Source organism: Camelus dromedarius, chromosome 22 (assembly GCF_036321535.1).
Source record: "Camelus dromedarius isolate mCamDro1 chromosome 22, mCamDro1.pat, whole genome shotgun sequence".
Taxonomy (NCBI): Eukaryota; Metazoa; Chordata; class Mammalia; order Artiodactyla; family Camelidae; genus Camelus; species Camelus dromedarius.
This window is the reverse complement of record NC_087457.1, coordinates 12,958,517-12,975,633: the sequence shown is the minus strand read 5'-3', so window position 1 is coordinate 12,975,633 and position 17,117 is coordinate 12,958,517. Positions and strand designations below refer to the sequence as shown.

Below are 17,117 nucleotides of genomic sequence, written 5' to 3'. Positions count from 1 at the left end.
CGTGGTGACCGTGTCGGAAAGGTGGGCATTCTGAGGAAGGGGCGCCAGCGTTGGAGGAAAGAGACAGGTTTCTGTGTCAACCCCTCACCCATTGCTTCATTCTCTCCAGACTCTCAGCCACCCCCTCCATCCTGGGAAAGCTGGACTCAGGACCGTGAGCAGGGGTTTAAAAGGGTTAATGGTCCCCTCCAGCTCCTTCCGATGAGCCTGCATGTTGGTCAGTGCAGGTTCTCTTCCTGCCATGCATATCTTTCTTTGTAGTCGCTGACGATTATAGGGCAGTTTTCAGAAGACTAAAAACTGGAATGTAAGAATGGGCCTTCCCCTGGGATCCCTCAGTGTTTCCCTGGCCCCCTCTGTTGGGTACTGTTTTTTTGTTTTGGGGAAGAAGGTAGTTAGTTTTGTTTATTTGCTTATTTATTTAATGAAGTTACTGGGGGTTGAACCCAGTATGCTAAGCACCAGCTCTACCACTGAGCTGTACCCTCCCCTCAACAAATGGATCTTTTTTGTTGTTGTTTGTTTTGGGGTGGGGGTAGGTAATTAGGTTTTAATTAATTTTTTAATGGAGGTGCTGGGGATTGAACCCAGGACCTTGTACGTGCTAAGCACGTGCTCTACCACTGAGCTATGCCTTCCCCTCCCTGGCCCCCTTGAATCCATCAGTCGCAGTGCCGTCCTCCCAGGATTGCTCCAGACTTCTCCGAGTGTAGCAGGTGATGGGAGAGTGGCTCACCACCAGGTAGGGAATATATTGCTATGAATCACCACATATGATTCCTGTTTAATAAATCTCCCAAATTTCAAGTGACTATTGGTATCTTAACACAAAAGCTTTGACTGATGTATTTGTCTCTTAGTGAATCACCCAGGCTCTTTGTTTTGGCTGTCTCAACTCTCTTAATAGGAAACCCCACAGAATCAGTCTGATCGCAGGCTGGGGTCTGTTTATTCGTGGCTGTTCTTGGTCATAAAGCTTCTGGATCCTCAGAGTTTGAAGAACTTGAGTAAATGAGGGTGGTGTTATTTAGAGGAAACTGGGGGTAAATTCTTTGTAATGTACATTACCACATATATAAGTTGTACACTCACTCTCCATTTAAGTAAGATTAGGATTGTGTACATTCCGCTTTCATAAATCAGAGATTCCAGAAGTAATGATTTTTGCCTGTTGACACTTCATATTCTGTGTGTGTGTTTGGATAAGTTTCATTTGAAGGGCTCAGAATACCTACTCTTCATGTAGACCTACATAGAATGGTTCCTGTACACAGATCATCACTGACAACTCATTTTATTCCACTGTAGAGTTAAACAGGTGAGAAAGTGTCTCCCCAGGCATCTCAAAGACACAGTTGCATATTTGAAAAAGGCAGATTATAATTGAACTCAAAAGCCATGGTGTGTGTTGAAAGCCCATTTCTTTATTGTCCGTGTGTTCTCTTGAAACCAGAGTATATGTTGCTCTGCACATCTTCCACTTCTTCTTAGGTGGGTGTGGATGATGATTCTGTTCTACATGTATTTCTACAGTTATCCCCTCACTCTGAAGCCCCTGGCTGGATCAACATTTCATCTATACCCAAAATAGACTACTAAGGAATAATCAGAATAAATAATAATAAATACCTCTATCAGTTGTAAAATTTCAGTACCTCAATAAATACCATCATTTCTGCCACTGCTAATTTGTTTAATAAATAAGCTAGAGCTCTGATTACAAATGGTCTAAATCATCCATGCTGTTAGCACTAGCATGGAAAAGCTTCAAGTGGTAATGGCTGGGTTTTCCTCCTACTTAGAGATTGTAGCCAAATAACTCCCTCTCGGTGTATATTTTTAAAGCATATTCTCTGAATCCTGGGAAAGGATTTGTTTTTTGTTTTTGGGGTGGGGGGGCTCCAGGACCAACGATCACCAGCTCCCCAGGTACCAAAAAATTATGCTTCCGCAATCTCTTGATGTTGATTCCGCACGCAGAGCAATTGAGCTGCCCTGCATGGGCCGCTCACGACAGAAGCCCATTTTAGGGAAAGGATTTTATCACCATATTACCCTGTCTTCCAAACTGTCTCCTCAAAATAGTAAACATTGACCTGTTTAAGCAGATAAATTGGCAGCCCCAAGTCAGACTGAGAGGTGATACAATTGACTGTGAACTAAAGTTTCAGTTCCCATTTTAGGTCTAAACAGTCACTAGTGGGAAAGTAATAAAATTTGATTTCATTTAACTTTGTCTTAGTAGTACCATTCATCTTTGGTCATCTTTGGTCCTGTCCTTTTAATTAGGTGAATAAAAATCTTTGGTCATAATCGTCTTCCAATGCCCATTAATCAGCTTTCAGCCATAGTTCTTTTAAGAACCAGTTTAGGCTTGTGCTTATTGTGTAAATTAAATTTTTAGGAAAGATTAATGTTAACAGGTCCTACAAAATTGAATGACCTAAGTCCTCTAGTTTTCCCTTTGAGGTAGGAAATTTAGTTTAACGAATTAAGCAATCTTTTCCCACGACTCCTCTAGCATGAAGTTACAGTTTATTAGAATGGATTTTTAAGAGTAGAATTTAAAAACTGGTACACACTGAAGTTTTTATGTTAGTTATGATTCTTTATTCTGGCTGCTGCTCATGGAAGAAGCAGGGAAACCATTCTAATAGTTTTTAATTAGTTCTGTATTTTTTCACTAAGATAACTTGGGTGAAATTTCTCGAAGGCACCTGCTTGTTCTTTGGTGCGGCTCTCTACCCACTTGGCGGAGGAGCAGGGGGTTGCTGGGAGCCCTGTGTAAGGCCTGCTGGGTCCGCACACCCTGCCCACAGGAATGGAGCTCTTGAGCCCTTCATGTCTGAGGTCCCGATCCCTGTGTTTTACACCCTCTGCACCCTGTGTCAGCTGGTAGCATTTTTGAGATGTTTTTAGGTAACTATGTAAGGGCTCGGAAGAAAGTTCTACAGATACTTTGGGACCCTTAACCTTCATTTTAGAGCCAATCAGTGAATGAAGTTAGAAGAGCCTTGTCCCCATTTTCTTGGTACTGTTACTGATCTGAGTTCTAGTATCATTCAAAACATACTACTACCCCATCCTGCAGGCCCCAGGTGAAGATCTTGCACAGACTTGGGGGCTTCCAGCAGGGACCTCCCAATGGGCCTGCACGCCAGCTGAGCCGGAGATAGCTGTCTGGTCTTCAACACCTGGCTTCAAGAGCAGAGCTGGACTCTAGACGCTTGCGCAGGTGGTTGGCAAAATCCACCTGGGTCTGCGATAGGACCTGGTTGATGATAGTCTTTGGAAGCCATCCCTAGAGGTGAAGTTAGAAAAATTTGGCCATCTTGCAGGTGATGTCCCCCTTTAGACACCGCCATGCCCTACCCCCAGCGTTGTGGGTTGCCTAGGCTTGGCCTTCTGGCTCTGATTATAGGTACACCCTTGCAACTGATCAGGGTCCTGTTCCCTGTGGGATGATGTGGGAGAGGTTAAGAGTGTATTTTTCTCACCACCACCTCCCCAGAGCCACCTCCCGTGCCCCTCACCTTGAGGTCAATGCTGAGCAGCCAGGTGAGTTTGGTCTTTGAGGGGCTTCCAGCCAGAGGATGCAGCACCATGCAGGTGGGGCCGTGCTCAGCTCTGCCGGATGAAGACAAGTCGGGTCAGGAGGACAAGTCAGGGTTCTCTTAACGCTGACTAGTTCTACCAGCCACACTCCTTAAGTACCTCATCCTTCCCAAATCTCATCAGAGAAGTCCTTTGCCAAGGGTGAGATTTAGCAGTTGGCATGGTTACCAGCTCCTCAGAACAAATGCTAGTTGGAGCTGGAACCTGGAGGCCTCCTGTGGTGCCTTTTATTTGCCAGATGATGGGGAGGTCGAGAAAGGGTCCAGGGTGGTGACTGGGACCCCTGGAAAACTCAAGTAGCAGCTGTATTCTAAGAGGTACGGATTCTATTTTAGTCAACATTTTGGTCATACCTGAACAGCTAAATCTCAGCCCTGTATATTGTTTTAGAAAATTACTAGGGTTCTTAAACTTTCTGGGAAGGTCAGGACAAAATGGCTATAAAGATTGTATGGGCAATCTTGTCTTCCTCTGCTAAGGAAGGTAGGACACTTGCTCCACGGAAGGATGCTGGGAGTAGATGGGACCAAGGATTGGTTTCTTGGAGTCGGGTTCATCACACATTTGGTAGGTGCATGTCCCCAACCCATGTTAAAAGAGCTTTTGAGGCTGCTGCCAGTATTACCTGATAACACCCTTCTGCTCAGGCATCTCCTCGAAGCGCGTGGCCATGCCAGCCAGCACACACATGGAGCCCCGGCGCTTGGTACAGCGCACACTCACAAAGTCTCGGGGCCCCACGAGGTTTCCTGCTGCCTCTGCGGCCAGCTCATGGGTGATGACTGTGTCTTTCCCAATCTTCTGCAGGACCTGCCAGGCCACGAGGAACCAGAGTCACTACTCAGCCAGGCTGGGGCCGAGGCGCTCCCACACCCACCCCCAGCTCATCTCCACCCCACCTTGATCTCCTTGACATTCGGATTCCACTCGCCCATGGTCTCCATGCGCTCCACAAGCTCTTCATAAAGCCTCTCCATGGGCTGATCGACCACCACCTCCAGCCGGAACACCTTGCCCACGTCTGGGACCACTTTACTCAGCACTTCATCCCCATTCGCCTGTTGGGAGGCAGAGAGGAGCCCCTGGGTAAAGGTTAGAGACAAACATTCCCAGCCGAGGGCACAGGGACAGTGCCAGGCGAGGCAGAAGGGGAACAGCCCGGAGAACTCTAAACTAAGCCTGCAGAAGCGTGGAGCTATCTCTGGTTACAGTAGAGGAGGTCATCTTCCTGCCACAAGCCTCGTGTATCTGCAGACTGGGGAGGGAAACTGGTCCCTGGACCCTTGTTTCTTGGGGGTAAATGTTGATGGGGGTGGGTAGGTCCTTACTGCAGAAGCTCAAAGATCCTAGCGGGACAAACCTGGGAGTGGGGAATGTGGTGTCTACAACCAGCTAGCTTCACACAGATTTTCTTTTCCTAGTCCAATACCTCATTTTACACCCAAGGATGTCGAGCCAGAGAAGGTCAGTGAGATGCCCAGAGACCCTTAGCTAAGAGCATTGCTGGGCCTAGATCCCAGATTTCCTGACTCCCAAATTCGGAGTCTTTTAACTCTGAGAACTTGGAGAAGGAAAGATCTTCCTTAAACTTTGGCCAGTGGCAGCACCAGAGCTTTTGGTAAAGACAAAGCCACCGGAGTCTCAGAGTCACCGGCCTTGAACACATGCCTTGTTACTGGCTCCCGGCACAGGTGCAGTGCTCAGGGGCAGAGCACCCCAGAAGGCCTTAGGCCACCTGTGTTCTGATCCAGCCCCATTGCAAGTGAGCCCAGATCACCCCTGCAAGCTCAGCTGGAAGGTAGGCTATGCACAGACACTGCACATTGGCTCTGGAACTTCTGACCCAGGGAGGGTGAGGCCTCTACTGCACCTGAATCCCAGTCCCATGGTCTGCACGGGTGTTCAGTGCATGTGGAGGGTAGATAAGGATTCAGGCTCACATGCGAGCCTCCAGGATGTCTTTGGGGGAAGGGGCTATCTAGGGATATATCCTTGGGAAAAGGAGAATTCTCAAGTTAAAACTGCTTGCTGCCCAGTGACTGCTGCGTGAGGCAGGAATTCTGAGAAGAACAAAGACCCCAGCTGGCCTTGAGGGTGGCATTGGAACCATGAGGAACTGTGGCTTCCTCCACACCCACCCTTACCTGCTGGCTCTCCCTCTTCCAACCTTCCTGGTTGCTCAGGATGCCCAGGGCCCTCTGCATGGCCTCCTCTCCCTGCTGGATATAGGCCAGTTCTTGGTCGCTGTAGAGTGTGTCCTCCAGCTGAGAACCTGGATACACAGCCAAGGAAAGACTGAGCTTCCTGGCCTCCCACCGGCTCTCACCCCTTTGATCTCTGGACCTGCTCTTTCCTCTGAAGAGCCAAGACCAAAGCCATAGGGTCCAGCCTGCAGGTCCAGTTAGACCCAGGTGAGAGGAGGGGACGTGGCCCTGAAGAACTCCATCCCCATCCTCTCAGAGTGAGGAGAGCCGGGCAGCGGAGGGGGTGGGGGGGGGTAGCACAGGGGAGGGGGAAGACCAGAGCCACAGGCGCATTTGTAGCCGGGAGCCTCCTGCCGCTGGCAGAAGCCCAGAAGCCTCTGCACTTACCAAGCAGAGAGCCACGGCGCCGAACCTGGTTAATCCACGCTCCTGGGGTCGGGCCCCCCAGTGCCCTCCAGTTCAGCTCCTGGCCGATGGCCAGCACAGCTTGGTGCCTCAGCCCTGCAGGGAAGGGAAGGGAGCCATTCCTTAGGAGTGGGAGAGCTCCTTAGAGATGGACCATTCTACCTCCTCATCTTGACAGAAGAGGACACCGGCTGGGGGAGAAAGTGACTTGCTCAGGAACACAGATCTCTAGTAGGAACTTGAACTACAGCCAGGTCAGCTCCAGGTCCTGTGTCCTTGACTCCAGGCTGCCTCCAGGGCCTGGAATTCACTGCCTTTCACCTGGGCTGGCCAGGGACCACACTCAAACTTGCTGAAATTCTTTCTTGGAAAGAAGCTTTGTTCAAATAACAAAACATCCTGCTACAGAAGCCTTTTAGGCACGCGGTCCCGGTGGTGTGTGCGGCTGCCCGCAGCAAGGGGCCTTTGCTGAGTGACTGCTCAGTGCGCCGGGGCAGTCTTGCTGATCTAGTGAGAACAGCCCCTCTGCCGGGTACAGGTCTTCCAAGCATGGTTTCCATCCAAACAGTAGCTAGTTCAACCCACTGTCATTGGAAAGGACTTGTCATTAGATTGTATGCCTTTCACTGATGGCAGGGGATTGACTCAAATGACCGTGGGTCCTTCAGCACCTGGTTTCTGCCTCCTGACTGTAGGATGGAAACAGGACTCCCCGCCTCACCCACCTACATTCTCTCCTGCTGTCTCTCCCCTTTCTTTTTCTTTTCCCTTTCTCTTCCCTACCCCTGTCTCGGGCTTGCCAGTACTGCCAGTTGGCGTCAGGCTTACTCCCACCTCTGCCACTGCGGCTCGGACTTTCCTGGTACCCTCAGTACCAATCTTAGACAAAGGCAAAGTCAGAGAGAATTCAAGACAGCTAGGAGCCCTGGAGGGGAGACCAGAAATGACCAAATCTGGAAGGGACACACACGGGCACCTGAGTATCCAGCTCAGTTCTTCAGTTAGGGGGAAATCGAGGCCCGCAAGGGAAGGCTAAGTAAGAGGCACAGCTGGGACCAGATCCTGAGTGGCCTGCTTCCCAGTCCCGTACTTTCCCCACTAAACATTGCCTGCGAGCTCCCGGTCCCCCAATGCCGCCTCCCTGGGAGCTCACCCTTCATGTTCCGCACATGTCTGTAGGAGCTGCCGGCACACAGCTTAAATGTGGCGAGGAGCATCGTTTCCTGGCAGTCGGGGCAGACGCGGAGGCTGGTGCTGCTGCTGCTGTGGCCTCTGCTCTTGAGGGTGACTGACTGCTCCCGTCCTTCCTGAGCTCGTCAGAGTTGGCCTCTGGGTCCTGCAGCCACGGCCAGACTGTGTTCTGTGTCTTAAATGCCTCCAGCCGAAGGCTGTGTTTCATCACTGGGAGATAAAAAAGCCATCACTCACCATGCAAAGGAAGGGGTCAAGGATAGAGAGATTGCCTCATAAGGAGCCTTTGGCCATTTATGGGGGGGTGTGGGGAGGGGTGGGGGTAGTGCACAGAAAGAAGCAAGGAGGTTGGTGCCTGACTCGGGGAAGGGGGTTGGAGAGGAGGGGAAAGGAGCAGCAGAAGTCAAGGCAATGTAGAAAAAATTATGGACCATGTGACAGTGGTTTTCAGGCAGCATGTGCGGTGCTGTTGAATGCAGCTCTGTAGCTGTCAGATCTAGAATTAAGGCTCTGAAAACTTTTTTTTTTAAATCATTTATTTTATTTTGGGGCGGGCGGTAATTGGGTTTTTATTTATTCACCTATTTTTAATGGAGGTACTGAGGATTGAACCCAGGACCTTGTGTTTGCTAGGTGTGCGCTCTGCCACTGAGCTATACCTTCCCCCCCCCCGCCGAAAACTGTAGTTTTAAAAATATTTCCAGGTGATTGCCTTGCAGGTGTTCTGTGAGCTGCACAATAGGCTTTGAGAAACTATCCTGGAACAGTGCCCCGTGCATCTGCCAAGGAGAACTTAGTCATCTAGCCCCAGGATGAGGGGCCTGACGTCTAGGTAGGAATGTCGCTTGCCACTCAGTTCTACAAGAAGCAAGTCATTAGCCCCTGCAGTCGCTGACATATGATACACCCCGAAAGGAAGATCAGGATAGGATACTTCGTGGTCTGGGAAAACAGGCAAAATGAGCCCTTAGATAGTAGTTATATTTTCAGGAGAAATTTTTTTATCAGCCTAGATTCTCCCCATACTTAGAAAAGCACTAGAAGCATGAATGGAGATATCTGTGACTTGTGACCAGCAGCAACCTTCTACCCAGATGTGCCCCTGATTGCATGTTCTCCTTCACCCAAGTCATGTACATGCTAGCCTCCCCTCTCCCTCTTTAGAGCAGTTCCTCTGGAGAGGCTGTCTCCCAGGCTATAGCCCTCAGTAAGCCCCCAAATAAAACTGAAACCTCACAGCTCTCATCTTGTACTTTTTTAAAAAATTAATTTGTTCTTTTTTAACACCTTTATTGTATAATTCTTATACAGTAAACTATACACATTTCAGATGTGCAGTTTGATGAATTTTGGTAAGATGTATGTGCTTTTTTTCCAGTCAGCTGTTTTGGTGACCATGAAAGCACAGAGCTGACTTCTCTCCTTTACCTGAACTGTACTGGGATTCAGAACCTCAGTGCCAGCAAGGACCTCTTAGGCCCGTCCACCTCTTCAGCAAGTCCCGCTGAATTTGGATGAGTCTTTCCTGGTTCTCAGATCTCCCGATTAATTGATAATCCTGAGTCTTATTTGGTGGTGTATAACAGGGACCTGGCCTCAGTTAAAAGATTGTGGTAAGAGGCTGGCTAAAACATCTTTCCTCAGCCTAAATAAGGGGCATCAGAAAGCCAACCTCTGACTAACACCCCAGCCAGATTTGTGTAAAATACATATGGAATACTTATTGTTACAAGTAATTGTGTGATTGGGAACTGAAGGAAATCTTGCCCTGAAAATGGTCAAAATGGTAGTCTAAAAAATAATTCCTTCGTCTTACTCTTTAGAGTCCATGTATGAGTGAGATCCCATGGTACTTGTCTTTCTCTGTCTGACTTATTTCACTTCGCATAATACCCTCCAGGCCCATCCATGTTGTCGCAAATTGTGGAATTTCATTCCCTTTTTGTATGGCTGAGTAACATTCCACGCCTTCTTTATCCATTCATTTGGTTATGGGACACTTAGTTTTCATCCGTACCTTGGCTATTGTAAATAACGGTGCTAGGAACATTAGGCTGCCTGTATCTTTTCAAGTTAGTGTTTTTGATTTGTTTGAAAAAATACCCAGGAGTGAGATTGCTGGATCACGTGGTAGTTCTATTTTTAGTTTTTTGCGGAGCCTCTATTGTTTTCCACAGTGGCTGCATCAATTTGCGTTCCCACCCACAGTGTATAAAGGTTCCCTTTTCTCCACATCCTTGTCATCATCTGTTATGTGTGCTCTTTTTGATACAGCCATTCTGACAGGTGTGAGGTGATCTTTCACTGTTGTGACTTTCTTTTCTCTGATGATGAATGATGCTGAGCTTCCTTTCATGTACCAGTTGGCCATCTGTATGACTTTTTTTGGAGAAATGTCTTTTCAGGTCTTCTCATTTTTTAATCAGGTAGTTTGGTTTTTCTTGATGTTGGTGTATGAGCTGTTTATATATGTGGATAGTAACCCCTTATTGGTCATACCATTTGCAAATAATTTCTCCCATTCAGTTGGTCGTCTTTTCGTTTTGTCAATGGTTTCCTTTGTTGTGCAAAAGCTTTTAAATTTTATTATGTCCCATTTGTTTATTTTTGCTTTTGTTTCCTTTGCTTTAGAACAGAGAGCCCCAAAAAATATTGCTATAATTTTGTATCAAAGAGCATTCTACCAGTGTTTTCTACTAGGAGTTTTATGCTATCCAGGGTTACATTTAGGTCTTTAATTTATTTTGAGTTTATTTTTGTATATAGTGTGAGAAAATGTTCTAATTTCCTTCTTTTACAGGTAGCTGTCTAGTTTTCCCAGCACCACTTATTGAAGAGATTGTCTTTTCTCCATTGTATATTCTTGCCTCCTTTGTCATAGATTAATTGATCGTAAGTGTGTAGGTTTATTTCTGGGCTCTATTCTGACCCATTGATCTATGTATCTGTCTTTATGCCCATACCATGCTGATTACTATAGCTTTGAGTACAGCCTGAGGTCAGGGATGATGATACCTTCAGCTCTGTTTTTCTTTCTCAAGATTGCTTTAGTAAGATGGGGTCTTTTGACATTCCAAAACTAGTTTTGTGTATGCAGTTAGAGAATGTTGGCTTGCTAAAATATTTTTTTTCAGAATTCTGCCCTTAAAGGAACAAATTCTTCCAGTAAGAATTTGCTTTTCCTTATCTGTGCCTTGAGCTATAAATGTTCTGCCAGTGCCCTCAGGACTAAGTCCTGAGGCAGAGAGAAAAAAAAAAGAGAGAAAAGAGGCCTTTTTAAAAAACATAAGCAAGTAAACTTAACTTATTCCAACTGTTACTTATAAACTAGTGAGTTTTATGTTGTAATATCTGATTCATAACTCAGTTTTAAAAATGAAGCTATGAAATCTCTGGTTGTGTCTGTATGTCTGTGTGTATATTGTAGATGTGATATGTCTTTACCTGCAGATGGTATAACCAAAATTAATTTGGAAATGAGCTCTATTTAATTGGCTTAAAGGAAATTAAGGGCCTATATAAATTCTCAGAAACTAGCCCAAATGAATTTCAGGTTCACCTGATCTGGGAAATAGTCAATATTAAATTAATATTTGGTATCAAAGTTAGCTTAAGTTTGTTGGCTTAATGAATATAGACGTGTCTTTAGAGTCATCAATATTAAATATAATAGCTTTATTTCACATAGGTTTACTAGGAGTCAAATAAGAGCTTATCATTTCTGTTATAAAAATTTGACAGCAAGAAAAATAACTTGGTATGATGAAATTTTAAAAGTAAATTTTTAGGTGAACCCTTTAGAAGTAATTATACTTTAGGAATGCCCTCTTAAAAATAGTTTCCCAGATATTTAGTAACTTGAAACTGGAGAGTTTTGATAAATTAAGTTAAAATGATGAAGGTTTATTGAATATAGAATCATTCCCAAATGAAATAGATACTAAAACATTAACTATTGAACATAGGCTTCTTTTTACAGAGAAACTAAAGGTATTTAGGACAACTAGTAAATATATTTGGTGTTAAATTGAGACATTTTCTGTAAGAAAGCACATGTTTTTAGAAATTATAAATAGTATTTATTAGTTTGCCAGTCTACAGAATGCTAATGGAAAAGACAGTTCATAATTGCTTAATTATTAGTTTTCACTAGAAATTAAGGTGCTTTTTTTTTTAAGAGTTGAGAACTCTAATTCAAATATGTAATTAAAGGTACTAAAAATTAATAAGGAGAACATTTTTGTTTGCAAGGAGAAAAAAGTATAAGGAATGGAAATGCATTTAGTTAAGGGAAGAAGAAATAATTTTGTCGTAAAGAGAAAGGGAAATGCATAAGACAAAAATCTGGAGGCAGAAAAGAAGTTATAGAAGGTTTGGGGGAAAGAAACCCTAAAAAAAAAAAAAGAAAAGAAAGGTTTGTATGGGATCAGGGCTGGCTAAGAGTAGAATAAATTTAATTGAGTACATGAATTTTAATATTTAAGGTAGTGCCAAACCTGAATTTGGTTTTCTGTCTCTTGAGAGGACAAAGTTTTCTTAGATTATTGATCTGCTTTTGGTAACAGATTATGAAGTTTCTTTATTTTTTGAAGTAATCTGTTGTAGCTATCTATATTTGCCTTTGAAATCTTTTATTGTCACTTTGGTTAAATAAATGTAGTTTCACAGTGACTGAAGATCCTATTTGACCAAGTGTTTTTAAACCTTTTTGGTATTTTTGACAACCTTTTCCAAATCAAGTTTTAAATGAAATTCTTTGACCTCTAGTTAACTTTGAGGTTTTCCAGAGGCCCCTGGAACACCTGAAGAGATTTGTTTTCTCTCGTTATCAAAGAAAGATGTTAAATCTGGCACAACATTGTAAAATGACTATTACTCAGTAAAAAAATGTTAAAAAAAAAAAAGAAGTTAAACTAGTTAGGCTTCTGTGGTATGTTAAATGACATGGAAAGCATTGTCAAATGAATGGTAATAAACATTCTTAGGTTCCATTGTATGGGTAAATGTCGTAAATGTTCTAAAAGTTATGTGAAACTTCTAAAACTTTAATATGTCCTTGTATAATGTTATCAGTCATAATTCGCTATTATTTTAATATTGTATGTCATAAAAATAACCAAATTCTTTGACATTTGCACTGTAATCAGTCTTTAACTCTACCTTTTAAAGTCATTTGCCATTTATAGACAGTTATTATTGTATTCTGATGCTTTTCCAAAAATACTTTATCTTCAAGAATATACACGGAAAGGACCTTTTGACAAGTACAGGTTTCTGATAACTTTCAGATCATAGCAGTGAACTGGGTAAGAAATTAAAGAATTCTAGTAGAAACCCTGATGGCTTCATAAAACTATTAACAAAAGATCAAGAATTAGTTACATAGGACTGAGTGAACTGATGAATATGGTTATAATTTTTATGGCTTTTTGTCTGAAGTATTACTAGCTTTTAATCTTTGTTTTCTAGGTATAAGGAAACCTTATATCTTAGCCAGGTGGAAGGAAACCTTTAACTAACTGTGACTTACAGCAAGTTGGTGAATTATACATTTGTAAGCAGAACTGAAACATTTATCTTTTTTTTCTACCTGATCCCTCCAGAAATTGGAAATTTTCCTAACAGCCCTCTCAGGTGAATAAGGAAGGTCACCTCCTGGCAGGTGCAAGAATGTGAAGATATTTTGGAGACCTTGAGAAGAGAATTCATGCAAATCTATAGATGTCGCAGGCGGAATCTGATGGCAAGCTCTTGGCATGGCTTTCCTGGCCTTAAGAGGCCTTTTAAAAGTTCAACCTGAGATTCCTTGTGAAAAGTTTCAGCACAGCCAATTTAAAAGAATCTATATGATCACCTACACTTATGTAAAAAACCAGGACAAGTTTATTTTGCAAATAAATTAGTCTTAATTTACCTGTATTTGGTAGAAATGAGGGTGATTTTAGAGAAAAAAGCATTAAGTTTCAGCGGATATTAAGTTATAGTGTTCTTAATTGTCTTCAAGGTTTATATTAACTGCCCAAGACTTACTTCTTTTGATGGCTTCTTGTTGCTCTGTTAATTATAATTATAAAGTTTAAAAATAATTATAAAGTTTAATGGAATTATTAAAAGGACATTATAAGTTTGTTTCTGAAGCTTATCACAGTAATCTTTGGATGAAGATCAGATGCCCCCTGACCTGTAACAAGGAGATGATGTATACTGGAAAAGACATCATTTAAAGGACTTTCTCCAGCCTAGATGGAAGGACCCTTATCAGGTACTCTTAACTAGCTAGTGAGCAGCAAAACTGAAGGGAATCGACTCTTGGATTTATATATTCCACTTAAAAAGTGCCCCTGCACTGGTCTAATAGAGAGGACTGCTGACCTTGAACTCACCTTATAACGACACTTAGAGAAGAAGCTACACCCACCCCAGGACGAGAAGAAGGCCACATCAGAAGCAGAGTACTAGGCCTGAACCATATGACTGTTTATAGTATTTTCTTAATTTCTTGGACTTTTGCATAAATCAAATGTTTTTCTATTATGGGCACAAATTCTATGCAGAATTCAAAAATTAATCCAATTATTGGGTTTACAGTCATTACCTACATCCAGTACTTCTGGGTTACCTTGGTGGATTTCTCCTCTCCATGGCTCTAACTGGATGGCCCTCAGGAAATTCCTTTTAGAAGAAAGAAGTTACAGTTCTGTTCAGGACCCCCTCACTTGGCCATCAGTCATATTTGCTCTGACCTTGGCCATAAATATGCATTTTCTTTTAAAGGTTAACTAAGGTCAGTCAGAGCAATGAGCTAAATTTCAAAGGATATAACTTCCTGATTATTAGGAGGGACACTCCCTCAGTTATGGGATGGATTTATATGACTAACACCAGACGATGATCATTTAAGTTGAAAGGCCCTTATATTGGTAACAACTAAATCATACTAGATAATCAGTCTACTAACACTAGGAAATTGGGTTGAGTACATTATGAACAATGCCAATATATCATTTCCCTTAAAGATAGCGATTGGTCTGGAACAGACTGGGTCAGGCAACCAGGGGATATGCTGGCCTGCACCTAATGGAAGCTCTTGACTTGAAGTATTTACTTATGACTTTATTAAGGCTACTAGCTTTGTTACTTACATTCTGCCTATTTTACAAGATCATTTTTTCTTGAATTACCAAATGTGTAACTGAGCCTCCAGTGAAAATAAAGATGTCTAGGTGACTTGAAATGAACCAAATATATAGTTCTGTATGAGATCAGTGATTGCAATAGTCAAACTCTAGATAAGGGAAGAAGCAACAAGAGGGAATCTGTTCCTGGACCATAACAGACAAGCACGACATGTGGCCCAGAGACTTTTGGCTACTGATGAATAGGGTTTAGTTCAGTAATAGCACATCGAGTGACCTACAGTGAAATCCTCTCCAGACCTAGGAACGAGCCTTCCTAGCGCTGTGGGACAAATTGGTCATGAAATGCCTCCCAAACCTTCGTTGAATCTATGACCAAACGGAGGGCACTGCCAACTAAGGAATGTTGCCTACCATCCAGTTCTACAAGAATTGGGTCACTAGCCACTGCAGTCGCTGACTAATACACTCTGAAAGAACTCCAGGACAAAGATCAGGATGAGACACTGTGTTCCAGGAAAACTGGCAGAACAGGCCCTTAGAGAGTTGAAACTATTTCCAGAGAAATTTTTTATGAACCTGGATTTTTGCATTTTCCCTTACTTAGAAAAGCACGGAAACCTTTGGTGATACCTGCTGCTCATGACTAGCAGCGGCCTTTTACTGAGATGCATGTTTAATTGCATGCACCCCGTCACCTAAATCATATTTACTGCAGGGCGTTCCTCAGAGCTCAGAGCTAAGAGGCTGGCTCCTGGCTATAGTCCTTGGGAAGTCTCCAAATAAAATGGAAACTCACAGCACTCACGTTGTGTGTTTCAACTAACAGTGGAAATGACCCATTCAAGGTCACACAGGTGGTCAGGGGCAGGCCTGGGACAACAATACAAGTCTTCTGACCTTCAGCCCATCTTCACACGTGCGTTCGACTGTTCAATTATTGATTTATCCGTTTATGTCAAAGACCTTTTACCAAAGCCCTATGCGGAGTCAGTCCCCTTCTCAGGAGTTTGTTCTGGAGCAAAGATGGTGCCTCAGGGCTGAGCTCACAAAGCAGAGGGGAGAACTAGCCACAGACACAAAGAGAGGAGGCCCAGACCTGGCTGCATCCCACACCCTCCTCACACTTTCCGAGATTAAGCTCGGCCAGGCAGACTGCGCCACAGGGCTTGGCATGAGCTGAAAGGTTGAAAACACAGGGTATTGTGGCGCTCAGCAGTCTTTGCACTCTGGGGGCCAGTGTTCTGAACGTGGACTCAGGAGGTGGCCCTGTCTCTCCTCTGTATTCCACGCTCCCACCCAGGCCCAGCGAGGGGGAGCCCCTCCCAGCCTGCAGGCTGGTCTCTGATGAAATCTTTTCCCTTTAAGGTCAACCTTTTAAGCCACATTCACCTGCAAGACTGTTGAGAGTTGTCACACTAGATTTGTTCCCAGCCCTTTAATGAGAGAGTTCCGAGTCTGGTCACCTCTGCCTGGAGGTAGAGTGAGGGCCTGAAAAGCAGGGAGCAGTGGAGGGTCCCCTCCCAGCTCTTGCTGTCCCCCTCATTTTAGAAAGGATGAGAGGAACAGGAGCTGCTCAGAGCCAGGCTGGGCGCCTGGTGTTCATCTGGAACAGGTGAGCCCCACATGCCCCCTCCAAGCCCCGCTGAAGCAGTGGGAAGGGGCCCGCAACCTGGAGAGGCCCTTGTGATGGGCTCCGCTGTGAGCAGTGGCTGCTGGGAGGCCCCGGCCCATCCTCAGGCCCCCTGTGACCCTGCCCGCACTGTGAAGCCTTCCTTAACCACCCAACCTTCTGCAACTGGCCTGTCCCCTACTGACAGTCCCACTAGAGGGGCCATCTCAGTCCTGATTTGTATAATGGCTTGTGTGTGTTTGCTGTCTCTTCTGTGGGCCTGCCCCCTCCCCCCACCCCTCCCCAGCACTCAGCTCCAGAGGGCACAGAACAGGCTCCTTCTCTACGGGGCAACCAGTCCGGGAAGCCACAGGGGCGCAGGTATGTCTTCTGACTTAGGCAACCTGCCTGTGGGCTTTGTTTCCAGCCCCTGCAGAGTGGCAGGAAGATGGCACTGGAAGGAGAGGCCTTGGCCTCTTGTTTGTCTCCAGCCTGAGCTGGAGACGTAGAAAGAAGTCAGGGTGTGAGCAGGAAAGGCTGCAGGCCAGCTTCCCGAGGTGTGTCCTCAGACGTGGCCCACGTGCGCCCTCGCGCACGTGCGTGTCTTGGGGAAGGAGGTGGGGAGAGGGGAGGAGTTATTACGGGATTATCCATGCAGATAATGTTCAAGGCCTTGCCGTTGCTGTCCTATGGAGAATTATGGCCATTGTGACACTGTGACGGGGAGACGGGAGGATGGGGCTGATGCTGATGTCAGAGGCTGCTGTTCACTCCGGACGGGCGGGAGCTGCTGGTGACCTCCTGGGCCAAGGCTCCCTTCCTCAGCTGTTCCAAGCTGACTGACTAGTTAACTCTCACTGTCCCTCTGAGCAGTAAGGTGGGGACAGAGGTCTGGGAATTTCTCTGGTCCTGGAAGTCATGTGTATCTGGCTTTGGTTTTTAATGAGGGCAGAG

At 44.9% G+C, this 17,117-nt stretch overlaps 1 protein-coding gene and 1 non-coding gene across 7 annotated transcripts in view; both read right to left on the bottom strand.

Moving 5' to 3' along the window:
- Positions 1-1,892: 1,892 nt before the first annotated feature.
- LOC116149267 (U11 spliceosomal RNA) lies at positions 1,893-2,028 on the bottom strand. Its single transcript, XR_004132883.1, has one exon. It is a non-coding gene; the product is annotated as a U11 spliceosomal RNA (small nuclear RNA).
- Positions 2,029-2,958: 930 nt separating this feature from the next.
- The window catches only part of STAR (steroidogenic acute regulatory protein), a 28,690-nt gene continuing 14,531 nt past the window's right edge, over positions 2,959-17,117 (bottom strand). For all 6 annotated transcript variants that reach the window (XM_064477459.1, XM_064477461.1, XM_064477463.1 and 3 more), the window contains 7 exons: positions 7,378-7,625; positions 6,207-6,320; positions 5,760-5,887; positions 4,515-4,673; positions 4,241-4,425; positions 3,534-3,627; positions 2,959-3,301 (listed from right to left, as the gene is read on the bottom strand). In XM_064477459.1, coding sequence (XP_064333529.1) covers positions 3,188-3,301; positions 3,534-3,627; positions 4,241-4,425; positions 4,515-4,673; positions 5,760-5,887; positions 6,207-6,320; positions 7,378-7,441 — 858 coding nt within the window. In that variant the 5' untranslated portion in view covers positions 7,442-7,625 and the 3' untranslated portion in view covers positions 2,959-3,187. The remainder of the gene's footprint in view (positions 3,302-3,533; positions 3,628-4,240; positions 4,426-4,514; positions 4,674-5,759; positions 5,888-6,206; positions 6,321-7,377; positions 7,626-17,117) is intronic.